Genomic DNA, 17532 nt, shown 5'->3' with positions numbered 1-17532 from the left:
TCCACCCCTGGTATAACCACATGAGATTAAATTCCCGTTCCAGATCAACAAAAACACAAATTAAACAATAACACTGTAATTAGACTCCATAACTTTGTTACATCATCCGCCTACTGACTCAATCTGTTCTGCTTACCTGCCATTACTAGAAAAAAGCTGCATTATTATTATTATTATTATTATTATTATTATTATGATCGTGAATTATTATAGACTTTCTTGCAGACAGTTGCAGAAAAGATGGATTTCACTCTCATAAAGTTTTCATCCAACAGCTTATTAAGGCTTTGTTGCTAAGAAAATATAAAAGATGGAGGTACCTTCTCCATCCAAGACAACTTGGAGATGCTTTAAAGCCTACATACTTTTTAAAGGCATACAGGACTCTGCTTGCAAAAAGACCTTGGTTCCAGTTCCTGGTAACTATATTCTCTCGGTCACTACTGTCAGGTCAAAATGAATAAAACATTAACTCCGTTTTATAAATTATGTTCACAGAATAAACATAAATGAAGGTCATCTGGAATAGACTCACTTATGATTGTATCCCGTGAGTATGTCGTTTTTCTCTTTTACACCTGTTTTTAAAACACTAAGTTAATGATGGCAAAAAAAACACCAACCTGGAGGATTAAAAAAAGAGCCCAGAGACTCCAAAATAACTTGTGACCCAAAGAGGAGTCGAGTTGTTTGGAGAGTTTTCTCTTTTAGTGACTTTAGCTCAGGCAGGTCCTCCTCACACAGCGACAGGGAAGCACGTGAGGCATGTTGATTTTGTTTCCTGTTAAAGACTGATTATCAACATGTGCCAAATATTTTGTTACCAGAATTTAAGAGTGGATTTTTTCTGGCTGTTATCATATTAAAATGTTTTATATTGTCTATCCTTATAGCTACTGTAAACATCTAAAATGGCCCGCAAACATAAGCTTTATTAAAACAAAATACTTTCATCACATTTTCAGGCTGTAAGTCCAGTTTATTCTAACTATGCTGCACAACGTGGGTTTGAAAAAGTAATAAGATGAACTCTACAGTCTGTTTGCACCTTAACACACATAAAAAAACACTTCCAACAACTTTTACTACCTCAGAGAGATCCCGCTTTTACATTTTGCTGCCCTAATTCTCGTGTCTGACAGCGCAGCGCCTGGCTGGGAGCGATGGTGTTCAGCATAATGACCTGCTGCTGAGATTCGGTACTGAAAGTGCAGAACAGAGGGAGCTTTTATCTTTCTGCAGGGTCACAGCCAGCCACATGCAGGGAAGGCATCGCTGACAAAACAGAGATAATCAGATGGGTGCTTGACGATGAGGAGAAGCTGAAGGAGGGTGGAGCTGCATGTGGCTGAGCTCCAGAGAGCTGAGTAATCAGTCTCTGGACCTGCATGCTGACCTGGGCATGCCCTGCAGTGGTTCTCTGCAGGAAGTCTGCTGCAGCACTGGTGATGGAAAGATTAAATTAGCAGCAAACTGTCAAGCAACTTCCCGACTGAGTTCATATATGTTCACAATGAGCATGACAAATATATAAGAACAACTCGGGCGATGATTGACATCTTTTTGCAAACAGCTTTTGCCCTGCTGTGCCTCAACAACACTGTAAAACTGTTGGCACTGCTCCACACTGCATATGCCTCCCGTTTCTGAGAAATCTGCACTTTGCTGACCAGCTGCAGCCCACGTTGCCAGGATTCATTAGGGATTTAAAGGCAGAGAAAAAGCATGCCTGTAACTCATCCCCTCAAATTGACTCCTGGATGAAAGCTTCTGGATAAAACATGCATCAGACTTGTTTGACATTCAGTAGACAAAATAAACAAAACCAAAAAATGCAACAATAACAGCTTAACTAAATTATTAGAGTATAACTGGAGACTGATGAATGATTTTATATCTCTGTGACTAACTTGCTCCAAAACAAGTTATTAGCACACTACCAAAAGACTAAAATGAAGTTAGCTGACTGAGATCATCAGACCCTGGGGTCAGCTTATGCACTCTAGCCTTTTATTACTGAGCAAGCAGTGAACCAGATCTTCTGCTGTTGAATTCAAAGCTCTAGGCACTGCTCTAGACATGTGAGCACTAACTAAGCAGGAAAGCCATGAAGCTTTTCAGTTACAGACCTATGTCCCCAGGCATTTTCTGATCTGAGGCTCCCAGTTTGTTACATAATCTCTCAGCTGATAATCCTATAGAACGTGCCACCTACAGATACTACAGCACAACACAGATAACAGGATTCAGTGTATGCTTCTTAACATTTGCTTATTCTTTGAGCTGCATGTTTGCCAAGCCTGAATGTCTGTGTAGGCTCTCAGTCATCCAGGCCATGGCAGCCTTGAGAGCCTAAAAAGAAGGCAACTGTCCTTCTCTAGGTTTTTGAACACATTTAACCTCTTTTCCAAGAGGGTCAGGACACCTTTTAAGGGTTTATTACCTGGGACTCTCTGCCACTTGTTTTAGAACTGAAGAAACTTTTTACATGTCTTCAAAATGTTTTCAAACATGTAAAGAAATCCAGTTGCCTCCTTTTCAAGCTCAAGAGTCTGAATCTCAGTCATTACCTCACAGCGTACGTTCCTCCATACCCATCACAACTTCACAGCTACAGATGCCGCTTCTCTAAATATAGCTTTGATGGACTTTTTGTTTCAATCATTAAATTATGTCTCTTGTGTTTATATCTGTGTCTCGTTTGTGAGTGCCACAAATGTTCCCCAAGGGGTCACTCCAATTTTGTCTAATCTAATCAGCAAGGATCGTCTCAGTGACATTGGTGCAAAGACGTTGATGCAAAGAGTTACAGTTTCACATTATAGTATGCACTGACACAGTCTGCACAAAGAAAACAGATGGCCTCCAATGGCTTCCAACAGTCTTTGTCACTCCAGCTTCACAAACTGGGCGAATGAGGCCTCAAATTTTCTATAGCTCTAGTCAGAGATATAAGAGAGAGATGAAGAAGAAGAATCCCCTGTGTTGCAAATCCCGCCCCCTTATAGGGCCGATATGCTTTAATTTCAAGTGAATTTTATTACATTTTCTTAAATCACAACATCAATTGCCCCAAGGTGCTTTCTATTGTACGTTAAAGACCCTACAATAATTCAGAAAAAAAACAACAACAATCAGACAACCCCCCTATGAGCAAGCAGGCGGTGACAGTAGGGAGGAAAAACTCCCTTTTAGCAGGAACAAACCTCCAGCTGAAGACTTCAGGGAGTATCAACCATCTGCCGCGACCGGTTGGGTTGTGTTTATAACAAACAAACAGCCTCTAGGAGTGAAAAATGAAGCCAACATACAAGTGCCAAAAGTTAAAGTTTCTAAAATGTCCACCTTAAGTTGACCCCAAATGCAAATTCTTCATAATAGACTCTCATGTTAAAAGGCCTGACTTTACAGCATTTTAAAATATGTTTATAGCTTGATACAAAAAGCAGTTTTGGCCTCTATGAATAGTTTCATAAAAGCTCCAAACTGGGTCAAATTTTTATACCAGATTCATCTTAGTACTGCAGTTAGTGGTGTGGCAGCACTGATTGAGATGCCACATGTGTAATCAATCTCCGTCTGCTAGGTTAAACTTCTGCTGGAATTTTTGCTGCCTTCAGTTTTTACACCCACTTAACCTGTACAGCTGGTAACTCACAGAGGTGGCTTACATCAGAATTACAAATACTCATCCTCATCTTTATTGATGATTACAGATCACAAACCTTTGGCAGAGCACGAGGCGGCGGTTGGGGGCTTGAGAGATGAATTAGTCTGGTATAGGTGGACTAATGCAAAAACGAGGAGTGCAGCACACATGCAATGAGCCGGCTTTGAATACTACAGTACCAATTTTTATAGTCTAACTTGGTACAATTAGCTAGTAAACATAACGAATTTTACTGGTTAACAACTCTCTCTCTGGTGGACTCTTTAAAAAGTAGATCTCTGTAAAAGGGCCTCAAACATGCACTTGATGGCTACATAAATATGTCAAGATAAAATAGAGAGGCTAAAGCTACGCCCAGACAAATAGCATCTAGACCCATTAATGATCCATGAGGAAGATATGGAAATGAAAAGAACTTGGGGGTTTTTTTTTGCAGTGCAACGTAAAGATGATTTTTCCTGCTATAGAAAGGATGCTTGTAAGTTAAGTGGGACCTATGCCGCTTCCTTATTCCTCTATTATATAGTTACTGTTATCATGGTGGATGCTCATATGGCCAGTTTTAAATAACAAGGTCTTTGTAAGTGATTATCACTGAGAGAAAAAGCATTTTTTCTACCCATAGCTCTGTGTGACGTCAGAGAGAGGGGATGTTTCTTCAAGCTTTAGCAGTGACTTCAGAAGCCCAATCAACCTACTGCCAAAATCTTTTGTTTTTGTTTATGAAGGGAAGCCAATAAAAAGAAAGTTTTAAAGTGAGAGCAAAAGGAGCTAAAACAGTGTTTTTCAGACAGTAAGCAGGAGAACTGAACGGCCACAGCAAGCACCAGATTAATAATACACGATAAATAGGGATTATTTTGAACTATGAATTATGCAACGCTTCTCTAATGGAGCATGAATGAAAATAATGAAAATATGCAAATGGAAATGACTCTGCCATCTTTAAACAAGAGAAAAGAAAGACAGCATTGTCCTACCTCCCACAAAGGTTTTCTCCATGTAATCTATAATCTGGTTGTAGTCACTAATGATGGTGTCTCCATGGAGGAAGACGGGCACCTCCTCGCCCAGGTTCAGCCTCATGAACCAGGGCTCCTTGTGCTCCTGCAGTGGCAAGCTCACATCCCTCTCCTCACAGACAAGACCCTTCTCATTAATGACGAGCCGTACCTGAAATTACAAAGGACGTGATTAGTCCAAACACATCCCCTGTGTTTTTTATTTAATCACAACATGTATGTCTGGAAATATATTCAGTGGGTGAACATGTGCAATTTGTTACTAGACTATGAAAACAAAATAAGAGGACATTTCATCCATTTTTGGTTTAAGAAAAAAAAAACTGCACAACAAAAAACAAACAACAAAAAAAAAATGTAAAATTAAATTCACTAAAAGCTTCCGCTCAGTTCATTACTTTGCAAATTGCTGTACTGTAGAGAGAGCTGGTTGTTTGTGTGGTCTGCCAAGCTAATGAGATACACAGGGTGCTAGAGTTTGAGAAAAAAAATCCAGGACAATCAGGATACATTACTAACGGCATGAAGGATAAGCCAAGGTCCATGGAGAGCTATTACTGGGAATAAGATTAATGAAAGAAGATGACACTTGGGGCATAAAGTGCTACATTTGGCGGAACGACAAAATGGGAATTTTGCTGAACACTGCCAGACATGGTGTAATGAAATAAACCTAAAGGATGTAGTAAAACAAGCATAGTAATTACAGCAGGACCAGTGGTTTTGGACACCAGGAACAAATCGATGCATGCAACTGAAATGTCAAAAAAAAAGAAAAAAAAACTAAGCCTTTTATATCTCCATCAGCGTGGAAAAGAAACACTAAATCAGGGACTTCTATATAAAACCGCCAAATATTTCTGGTCCCTGTGTTATACTGCTGAGCTGTCCCTGGATGATACCCACAATAACACAGTCACCGTTGCATCGAGAGTTACATAATATTATTAGTCACTTCTTAGCAATGATGCCAAGTAGTTCAGCTGCTTGGGAAGCATAAAATTCACTCCTCTTACACTATACAATAAGTGAACTTCATCTGCAGCTTGCTGTTATTAGGGATGAAAAGCAGTTAGTACTGCAAAGACATGATGCTACGTAATACATCTAAGTACACTTTTCTTTAAACACACTATGTATTATTTAAAAAGTCTAGTTGTGGCACTAATCAGATCTTAGTTATTAGCGTTTCCACCACCTTCTCTTATAATTTCATGTATCATCTTAGCGCCAGATATAATATTTTGCTAGAGGAATGCAGCATGAAATGACGCGGTGATTAATGCAAAACTGCTCTTCTGATGGCACCTGGGGCCCATAGAATCCTATGTTAAAATTTGACACTATTTTACACCCTCTAAAATAATGTTTACCCCTTCAACGCTGCTTAATGTTGCTTGAGAGGCACTGCAAGCTCACTTTCAGTCTTCAAAACTCACTTTCTGGTATTTTATTAGCCTGTCAGTTACTATTACCTTTGTGTCTGTGCACCACACCTGTACAGTTTATTGATGAAACCTGCTAACAAAGCTTGCTAGCTTTAGTTGACAGCGTAGCACTTCACCCTCTCTTACAGCTGACATCACAGCAGCTAACACTGAGGCTTAAAATTGCACCACCTAAATTCCATAAAGCGTGAATAAAGTAACAGGAACTACTTTTCCACAGTGTCCACAGCTGTCCGAGTGCCCATTCCCAACTGAGATTAATGCCAACCTCAGAAAAGTCAGAGTCAGGAACCAGGTGAGTGAAAAACATTAGCTAAAACATAGAAATAGCATTTTTACACAGTTTTAGCTTTTGTTCAGTTTCACTAAATGTGTGTGTCTGAAGTTTTTTGGGTTCTTGAATGTAGCTATAACCATGTAAAAACTGCCAGAGACAGGCTAATTATTTTATGTGCACCTTTACACTATGACTGCATATGATTTCTTGGTGAGCCTTTGCAGGTCCATTTAGCCATAGCATATCCTCCTTAAAATCTCAGTATTTAAATAGATAAGTCACTGGTTGGTAAGTCACAGATTTTTAGGTTTCTGTATTTTGTAATGTGAAAAACCCCTCTTATACAAACAAAGTGGACAAATTAAGCAGTCTGGAACCCATTAATTCAGGAGACACAACAGCAGCTGTCTGGCTGAACATAGTGGACTACATTTAATCAAATTCCGGGTCTTACTATTGTTTCAGTCAATCCCTCCCTCAAGTTCTTAAGTCCTATTTTTCTTCTGTCAGTAAAACCTCCACAACTAACGAGCCAAACTGAACAAACATGAGGTTCTACGGCTCTGTTGAGAGATGTCTGTCCTCATCAGGACAGACTGAGTAATAAAGAGATATAATCCATCTAATCAAACTTGAAATTGGGGGCGGGGAATCAGCCTTACAGAAATGATACTCTAATGGTAAATGGTAAATGGCCTGTATTTATACACTCTGACATTTATTTTACTAAACCTGCTCTTGATCATTCTGAAATGCACCAAACTTGATCAAATGTATAAAGCAAAGCTGCACCCATTTTAATCATAGTAGGGCCAAGTAAGCCAAGTTTGACGTTCTCAAAATGGCAGCAGTTCGCATTTTAATAAATGATATGGCCTGGTCCCAGAACAGAGGATTTTACTGGGAACAGGTAAAGAAAGGTCCCAGAAAATAATTTATTTCCCTTTATATATTTTTATATTTTGTCTCATTGCGTTAATCCTATCGCAACCCTTGAGGATGAGATTTTAGAAACTAAATAGCTCCAGTTCGACCAGCTGTGTGTGTGTGTGTGTGTGTGTGTGTGTGTGTGTGTGTGTGTGTGTGTGTGTGTGTGTGTGTGTGTGTGTGTGTGTGAGTGGGTGAGTTAAAAAGTTTTAAGAAAAGCTTCTTTCGTTTAACACATTATAACCAGGTGGCACTTGCTTTGTTGTGTTTGTTTTTAAATCTTTAGTGTTATTTTTGCAGGAACTATTTACATTCCTTGTATCATATGTGGTTTGGTGTTTCTTGTAGCACCTACTTCAGGGGTAGGTACTCTCCAACACAAGACAAACCTCTGAGTAATGTAAGTATACAACGACTGGTCTGGACATAAACTTCCATGCAAGTTTCACTGAGCCTTACGTCTGATTACAGCCTTAACATGAGTTTATGTTTGGTGTTTATACCAGAGTCAAAATTAGAATCTGCTTTTTATCATTATGTCAAAAGCACAACTAAATTATATGCTTCCCTATATCACTTTCACACATAGTGGTCACTGCGTATGTTGTCGGACAACATACGTTTTGAAAAGTCTTTGAAAAGTACATGTTTGAAAAAAATGAAGTTCAAAAATCTTTTTTCATGCCTGAAGATGAATAAAAATACTTAAGAAAAAAATCCTGATTGAGGTTGTCATAATTCATGCATTAAAGGGTTAAAATGCAAAGAAAGCAAACTATCTTAAACTTTTAGTCTATCTAAAAATAAATAAATAAAAGAGTTTCTAATAAATCAGTACAGTCCAAATATAATTAGACTTTCCTTTTTAACAAATCTTAGAGCCGAGGCTGGATCAGGTGACCCTGAACCTTCCCTTAGTTACACTGCAATAGGCCTGGGATGCTGGGGGCTTCCCATGATGCACTCTGTGTTTTCTTCACTCACCTCTTTTCAGTCTGTGTGTTTATTCACCACTTTGCATTTAGTTATTAGTCATTATTAAACTCTTTTGTCCTCTCCCTCAGCACTCACCCAGTTCCTGAGCCTGGTCGTACTGCAGATTTCTTGCTTTTAAAAGGAAGCTCTTCCTTCCCAATGCCGCCAAGTGATAGCTCATAGGCCGTTGTCTGATTGTTGTTGCTTTCTCTGTATTATGTAGGGTTTTTAGGTTACAATATAAAGCACCTCGAGACAACTTTTGTTGTGATTTGGCGCTGTATAAATAAAGCTGAGCTGAATAGAATAGAAGAGTGTTGACTTGATTCTTAAGTTGTCATCTCTGTTAGTGATTCCCTGTTTAGTTGTTAGTCTCTTATGTCTTGTATTTAGCTTGACTTCCTTTGTGTCATTTGTCTTGATCAGATTTAGCTGTTTCTTGTTGCCCACCTGTATTATCCTCCTTTACATCATGTGTACATATAGCTTCAGTTTCCCTTTGTCTGATTATCTGTTTGATGGTAGTAAACAGACAATCAAATAAGCTTTGACAGTGTTCACGTCCTCGTTGTAACAGTTACACTTGAATAGAGAGCACAGCAAAATATGGCATTGTGTCTACCAAAGGTTTCAAAGAAAGTGTCCAGATACTCACTGCTGTCATGATACACTGCCCCCCACACTGAAAGAAAACAGCAGTTTGTTAAAGCCTGATCACTAAAGGTGTACATTTCTACCCTGCAGACTCTGAGGTTGCCAGAGCTGTATCGATCTGTGCATCTGGCCTCTGTGTCACTGCGCCTTTTCTGTGTCTATCATTACCATATTTGTTGTGCTCAAAATTCATCCCTGGTGTGAGGTAAATAATTATAGTGCAGGGCCACAGGATCAAAGTTACAGTGGTGCTAGATATGAAGCCGTATTAAAGCAAGACAATAAAGTTAAAGTGTGGTGCAAGAGAAGTTCGACGGTACATTGTCTCCTTCCTCATAAACTTGCTGAGGTATATACAAGCTTGTAAATAATCCCCTGCACATTGACGACAATGGAGTCGGCACAGAGAAATGTTGATCAGCTGAAAATGTGACTCCTTTATCAAAAGCTGCCTGTCTCGCACTGCCAGTGTGTTTACGAAAGGATTCATTTCTGTCTTTTCATACAGTGGAAAAACATATTTGGCAAGTCACAAAAGATTGACTAAATATAACACATCTTTCAAAGGTGCAACAAACTGATTTTGACCAATTGTGTTATATTAATGTGTAACATTTTCAGTAAATTTCTAGTGGAGCAGATAACCAGGTGCGCGGCCTCTTAATCTCATAAAGGCCCTTCCCATCATCCCATGCTTCAGCTCACATAACAATAACACAACATCGTACACGTAAACATTAGCAGGTTTGTTGCTCGAATTTCTTTCAGCATCTTAGCTGAAACCCATGTGTTACTTGTGAAAGAGGCAGCGAGTTCACTGACAGCACAATCACACACTGATCGAGGAGTCACTCCAGCTCCTCCAGCTCCAGGACTGAGGCGATAATCATGACAGTGAGCTTGGTGTTTACCCTCTGCTGAGTGACAATCAGCTCAATCAGCAGCTCAGACTCGAGTGGCCATGAGCCAGAGATCCTGAGCTTTATAACTAACGTACAAACCTGAGACTGAGCATGAACTCAAAGCTGATGTGCTACAGTGTTTCTAAACAACATTTCTGACTTCGTCCTCAGTAATATGCAATGATGACAGAAAGGTAGATCTATGTGTTGAATCGCACCTTGAGACTTGAATTTTTAAAGAATCCTAAGAGACTGAAGCATTTCTCACAATAAATTAATCTTGTAGTGAAAATGGCCATCGCTGTTTATCAGACAGTAAGGGGTTGTCATCAGAATGCTCATTTTTCCCAATGAATAATTTAAAAATTTAAAAGAAAATAGTTGCAGTTTTACTTTTATGCGCATCAACTCATCTATAAAACTCACTGACTGTACAAAGATACTAGTCATAGTCATGTAATCCATGTGCACACATTAGGCACAGATGGTGGCTGATGAGGACAAAGGATGAAATGCCAGTTGCCATTGCATAGCTGAATCCACTTTTAAAGGGGCAGTTTAGCAATTTACCTTTTCATGTACATCAATTTACAGGTGTGACAAGGTGAGCAGCAAAGTCCAAATGTTTAATGACTTATGTGGGTCAAATCTCAAACTACTGGATCTAATAAATATGGCCTATAAAGCAGCATGATAGTGGAAAGGGAAAGCTCCGCTTGTTCTTTTAGCATTTTCCTTCTCTGTGTCCTCATATTAAATCTCACACTGAACAATATCCTCATCGTGTTAACACAGAAATGCAATTACAAGTGATTATGTCATGACCTTCACCTTTTCTACAGCGTTTGCATGCTGTCACCTCCGGTTTGTTTACATGTGAAAGAAGTTGTTTGTTATCCAAAATTAAACTTCAAGTATCATAAAAACTCTAAAGCTCTGGAAGTTCTTAAGGGGTTTTCTTGCACATTTGTGTGACAGATGTGCAATAATGAGTAATGAAACACAAAAGTTTCCACATCATTCAAAATCATCTGGTGTCCAAGTCCAAGCTTGAATAACTCTCACGACGTCTTGCTTTGGTGGCCTCCTGAGGTCAGCTCCACTTCCATGTTAAAATACACTTTAAATAAACATATTTGCAGCCTGGTACAGATTGCAGTTTACGACTACAGCTAATTGCCCTTCGTGACATCAGATTAATTGCTGTAAATTGTAGCAGTTAAGCATTACATGGCTGCTTTGAGTGGCAGTTAGGCACCACCTGTCACTCAACATCTCAAAGTCTTTTAAAAATGTCTAATTACCACCATCTGTTATACTACGGCTTTATCTAGTGAGAAAAGTAACTCTTTAAGCACCCTTTCCATAAAATAAACAACGCTTTGCAAATAGCTTCTGTGCGTTTGGTTATATAGGCCATGCACCCTGCTGTGCATTCACCTTTGAGTGCAATGACTGTCCTTCAGAGCATATCCAGTTGACATTGGTTGAACCTCTTCCAGCACATAGAGAGTTTGAGCCTAAAGGTGAATATTATGGTTTTACAGCTGTAGCACTGGTACCATTCTCCTCCTTAGTGGGCCAAACCACTATTGTTGTCTAATTAGCACAGTTCTTCTAATGTCCATATGAGGCTGGTTTTAAAATTGAGTCAGTCCCCATAGACTCCCGTGTTAAAATGCCTAACTATAATACACAAATAAACATGTTTTCAGCCTGGATAATGAAACTGTTTTGGTCTAAGCTTCATGATACGAGAGTTGGCGGTGTGCACGACAAAAGGAGCTGTCGCCAATCATTGTCTGCTAACTGGAGTCACAGAACTGAACCTCTCCACCATGTTTATGCTATTGGTGCATCACAGCTGCACTATTTGACAAATACTGCATCTTACCTGCTGTCCAGAAAGTCTATGGTTCAATTCTGGTGTGTGAAATTCCAGTATATTATTAGCCTGTTGTTTAGCACTAATTAAATGATAACAGTTTCTTTGCATTGGACCTGTGAAGTTGATTGGTTGTGTCACAAGTCAACGGTGACATCTCTACAACTGTTTCACAGTTATACCGCTGCTGTGCTTCATACTCACTGCAGTGTTCTCAGTGCTAGCAAAGGAGTGGAAGTCAAAATGAAGTTTTCTCAAGAAAGTTTTATCTTTTTAAAAATGGTGCAGGATTTTTGTATAATCTGGGAATATCTGAGCTTTCATTGAAATATGGTAAAACCTGACATGATGATACACTCACGTCTTCAACCGAGCCACATCGGCCGCGCTACCCGCACAGAGTTACAAAAATCGAGAGGTGCACGACCAGCCTAAGCAACAGTGAAGCGTGGCTTTCAAAATGAGGAGAAAACATACCATGACGACTGAGTTCATCTTTTACATACAGTCTATGCTTTTTAAATGCAAACGGGTTTCATGTTTAATTGTTGGAGCTTCATGGTACTGAATTCTCTATATGATAATCATTTATGTTTTCAGAGTTATTTGTGTGGCTTCAATGCAAAATTTTTATAAACACATGCTCATTTCGTGGGAGCATGCATGTTAATAAATCACAGGTAGACTGAAGGAAGGCATGAAAATAAGAACATATGGTGTGATTCAGCTGCAGAAGGTGGGAGATGGCCTTTGGAGTTTGTTTTGCACAGCATTTTGATCAATTATTTAGGATGTCATGTGTCAAAGCCCATAGTAGCCTAACCACGTTCACCAGCATTATGGGCAGATAATAGCCCCAACGTGTCAATCGAGGATGGAAGCAGATAAGATGTGAAAGGTGATCTATGCGGTGACTAATGATAGAACATTGATCAAACACACTACTCTCTGTCGAAGAAATGAGACCCCCGTGCTGCAGCGTTGACGTCTCAAACGGGAGCTCTGCCCAGCTGCAGGATGATATTCATATTCCGGAGGTATATGTGCAGGACAAACATGCACTGATGCAAACACGCTTTGGTCACAGCAGACAAACAGAGGCAGCTCCAAGCTGTAGCATCGTGTCATGCAAAGAGACGTGGAGCCACCTCCATTTTCAAGCTCTGCTCTTTTTTTTTTTACCTTCTGGGAGGTGAAAGATTGCGTCCAGTGGTACAAAACGAGCCTGTCTTTGTTGAAGGGTTTGGGCTCTGCCGCCGGTTCTTCGCACTCCTCCCCGTCTGTGATTTTGCCGTCTTCGTCCATGGCTGAGATGGGCCACCAGCTACAGTTGGTAGGGGTAACATGGTTGGAAGACGCCATGACAGAGCGTTTTGTGCGTGTGGAGGAGAGGAGCGAGGAGGGAGAGGATGGAGAGAGAGTGTGTGTGAAAGGGAAAGAGAGCGAGCGAGCGAACAAGAGAGAGAGAGAGAAAGCTCAGCGGCTCGAGCGCAGCAGCATCACCGGTTCACGCGGCAGCAGCGACAGCATCCATCAGTTTGGGACAGCTCCGCGCTTCCCAGGGAAAAACACGCACACCCTAATCCATATGCAAATACCGACTTACTCGAGCATGCCGCTGTACTTGCAATTAAATCGATGGGTAACCGTATTACATCACATGATGCGTTACGCACAAACATGCGCCGTGGAAACCCCTCGCAGGGAGCGCTTCAGTGGAAGGTCAATCGGCTCCTGTAAGGACAATGGAGGCTGTGGGCCACGGTACGCACGCAAATTTTCATTGTGTGGACCGTAGTCTGCCTATAAGAGCAGCTCATTAAATAATCAGAGGACTTCAAGTGCTTTTCTTTCCGTTACCGGGAAACTATTTGGACTAGGCCATGGTGTCAAACTCACTTTAGTCCGTGGGTGACGTGCAGCTCAATCTCGAGCCACACCAGTAAACCGATTACATAATAACTTTTAATATTCCGAACTCCTGATTTACTCTCTTAAAAAGGCACGTAGGGCCTAATTCCCCGTGACCGTAAAATCGTTTAAAGTCTTCCGAAATTAACGGAGATATCGACAAAATGTGAAGAAACAAGGGACGCAACACAATAGAGTAACATTTGTTTTAATTTGGAAAAAAACAAAACAAAAAAAAAACATTATCAACTGAAGTAGAAGTAGAGCCGTGCTGCACTTTCATGTAATACCAATTTACACCACAAGATGACGCACTGGGACAATCAATCCCCCCCAATCAGTCAAGACATTAAAAATACTTTATTTACAGTTGCTAAGTAAACTGAGGTAAAGCTAAAATTAAATGCCCGGATAAAAACAACATACATCCCAAAATATTTCAACACACAGCGAGCATTTAGAAAACGTAATGTAGAAGTTCACAGTAAATACTTTGACCAGATCCTAATTTTATTTTTTTTTTTTAAATCTAAAACCATCTGTCCAAGAAGCTAAAACTTACAACAACAGAAGTTATTACTTCTTGTTAATATTTTTCTCACTTAATGGGTGATTCATCTTTTACATAAAATAAGTCATGCTCCAAGAATATTTCCAAATTGTTTTTTCCCACATTTGTGAGTCAGATCAAAGTGAAAAAGCACAAAAAACTTCACACGCAGATGGTTTTGTAATTAAACATACCAGTGTTATTTCTTTATGAAACAATGTGCCTATAGATCTAGAAACACTTCAGTTTCCATCCTTTTTGTCTCCTGTGGAATAAACCTGGCCTCGACACACCAAGAATAGAAATGCATTTTATGGAAACAGAATGAAGTAATTAGGCAGCATAGTGGTTCGCACTGTCACTTCATAATAGGAAGATCCTGGGTTTGAACCCACTGGTTCCCTGGGGCCTTTCTGTGTGCATTTTGCATGTTTTCCCTGTTCCTGTGTGGGTTCTATGTGGGTAATAGTGGAATGAATAGTGGAATTGTACAGTGCTTTGAGGGCCCCGAAAAGCGCTATATAAATGAAATCCATTATTATTATTATTTGTGAACTATGCTTAAAAGGCAGGCCTGTGCCAGGAAACCAACCAATTTAAATGAGCTCTATCAATTGTGCCACGAAGAGTTGTGAAATATCCAGTCAGAATTATTCCAGACGCTTGTTGATGGCTACCAAAGCATGTAGCTGAGGTGCAGTTTCTTAAGGCAGGAATGTCAAACTCATTTTACATCAAGGGTCACATACAGCTCACGTATATATCAGTTTTTTTACCACCCCCCACATACAGACCAGTGAAACTCCACTTTCTGTCAGTGTAAAGACGTTTAATAAGAATAAATAAAGGAATGATAAAGAAATGCTGCTGTAGTAAATGAAAGAACTGTCAGCAGGACTTTATTAAAAAAAAAAAAGGAGAATGTTTATGTGTTACTTTATTACTGTAAACATAACTAAAACATAGCAACTAAGAGTTAAAAGTTTTTCCTCTAAAGTTATCCAGTCAGCTGGACTGGAGTCTTTGCTGGGCCAATTCTGGCCCCCAGGCCTTGTGTTTGACCCTTGTTCTAAAGGACATTTAAGTATCAGTGGGTGTGCATGTATACTTTTGATCCTGTGTGAATTATAGAAAGTTTCAAATTCACACTTTTCCACCTAATTTTAAAGTCATAAAAGAAGTATGCTGTACAATGATTCCAGTCTGGAAAAAGAAGAGTTCAAATTAAAAGCCCAAACTAACCATGACGTCCATGAGTGGATGTAAACGTTTGACCACAACTAATTGAAACTAATCCCAACCCTGGAAATAAATACATAATTTCTTTGCTTTTTGACTTAATTAGCATTGAGATTAGAAATATATTATTGGTTTTACAAAAAAAAAAAAAAAAACATGTTAGACATCCTGCAGCACAGTAAACTATATTCATCTTTTTAGTAATATCCAATAACAGTTGACTTCTGTTTATGTGCAGAAGTCTACCTTAAGTCAGTGTGCTGATTTTTAAAAATGCTATTTAGTGTTTTGTTTCAGTGTTAGACACAACAAATAGAATAATTTGCAAAGCAACAAACACTTTCTTGTATGATGTTATAGTGTTTTTGTTTTTTTTAAAGAGCATCATTTTTCAGACTTATTTATGCTACTCTGAACTGAATATGTGCTCTACCAAACTGACTGCATGTGCAATAAATGCAACAGCTTACTATAAAGGCCAGTTCTCTGCAAAAATTCTAATAAAAGTTGAGAAATGTTTTTATTAATTAGGTGCAAACAAACTGGAGTAACCATGTAAAATAAGGTGAACGATTGAGTGTAATCTCCAAAACAGCAGCTCTCATTGGCAGCCTAGCACATAGTTTGGGCTGGTTGTTCCATATCCTGGGGACATGGCTTGCTATAGAAATGCCAGCCCAGTCCAGAATTTACCAGAGATTTAGTCTGTCTCAGTCTCTGCTGGTTTCCTGTATAATCCCAGACAGACTCCAGGAAGCCAGAATCAGGGCTCTGCAGGGGTCTTACCATCTGTTCACAGGACTCCTTGTTCTTTTCATGACCTGTTTGTTGTAGCTCAGATGCCTTTCTAAATGCACCCTGTGAGGACTGAAGAGTTATGCACATTTCAATATAGTTTCATTTTTATCTGACAAAGTCTAAGCAATCCAGTCCCTAAACCTATTTTATTAGCTTGAGACTCTACAGTTTAAAAATGTGTAACTAAACGTGTTTTTAAAGAATAAACTGGGAGGCTTGGGTCTTTGGTTTGACTCCTTAGAAAAAATATTCCACATATGATTCCTCCTCTAGGCCTTTCACGTGAGTTTATTTCAGTAATTATTCAAGACTGAGGGAAACAACTGGTAAATGATTGAGCCTGCAGCTGAGACAATGAGCTGCTAAAGAAGTCTGCTCAGATTCTTTCTGACTTGCTACCTCAAATAATAGAAGTTAACATTTTTCAGATACAAAAAGAGTAGATGTTCTTACCAAGACTTGAAAGCAGTTTTAAGCAGTAAAATTGGGTAACAATAATTTCCTAAAAATCACAGATTCATGTTCTGACCTTTGGAAGCAACAAAAACAGACCCCACTGCCCAATTTTGGATTCATTAGACAAAAAACAACAAAAAAAACCCCTCAAAACACTAGTTTAAAATGGCAATTGATTAATATCAAGGTCAAGCTATCAAAAGCTTAACATTGTATGTTAGACAGGCATTTTTCTACCTTTTTTATCTTAAGCAAAGGAGTATAAGTGCAAACCCTTTCCTTGTAATAGGATACTTAACATGAATGCACAAACGCTGTTACTCAATTAAAATAGCTGAGTACATATTCCTCTTCTACAGAACCCATTGGTTCAATTGATTTAGGATATTTTAAGCCCAGTGTTCTTAGGCCAGTCTGCAAGACAATCTGCACCTCTATAACTTTTTGTCCGGCGCCATAAGCAAGGAATTCAGTCTGCATGGTAGATTTCCTTCATTACGTAATATGATACAACAGAATGAGAACAAGGGAGCATGGTCCCTTCAGACTGAACCGTTCTGTTTTAGTAATCAAAGCTGACTAAAGCTAAATACTGATAGATGCAGCTGATCAAGAAATGTCACCTCACTAATGTTTCAGAAATATAAATCAGTGTTAAACTGACTCAGATTTAGACGAACCTTCGCTACAAAGGGACAAGTTACAAACACAGCATACTTCCTTGTGCAGCCCTCATTCGTATGCTGGCTCCTGAAATTGGCACAGAGTCATCCCAAGTTTGACAACTCAAGTTTTCAAGCAAAATACGTTGTTGTTAC

General features: G+C 39.3%; 1 protein-coding gene across 1 annotated transcript in view; it reads right to left on the bottom strand.

Annotated features, from left to right (window-relative positions):
• gdap1l1 (ganglioside induced differentiation associated protein 1-like 1) overlaps positions 1–13394 on the bottom strand; it is a 28678-nt gene extending 15284 nt beyond the window's left edge. The window contains exons 1-2 of the mRNA XM_040038192.1: positions 12943–13394; positions 4651–4843 (exon numbers count right to left, since the gene is read on the bottom strand). Coding sequence (XP_039894126.1) covers positions 4651–4843; positions 12943–13122 — 373 coding nt within the window. The 5' untranslated portion in view covers positions 13123–13394. The remainder of the gene's footprint in view (positions 1–4650; positions 4844–12942) is intronic.
• Between the last annotated feature and the right edge of the window lie 4138 nt (positions 13395–17532).

The sequence above is a fragment of the Simochromis diagramma genome, unplaced genomic scaffold (assembly GCF_900408965.1).
Source record: "Simochromis diagramma unplaced genomic scaffold, fSimDia1.1 OVJJ01000061.1, whole genome shotgun sequence".
NCBI lineage: Eukaryota > Metazoa > Chordata > Actinopteri > Cichliformes > Cichlidae > Simochromis > Simochromis diagramma.
This window is presented reverse-complemented; position numbering and strand designations above follow the sequence as displayed.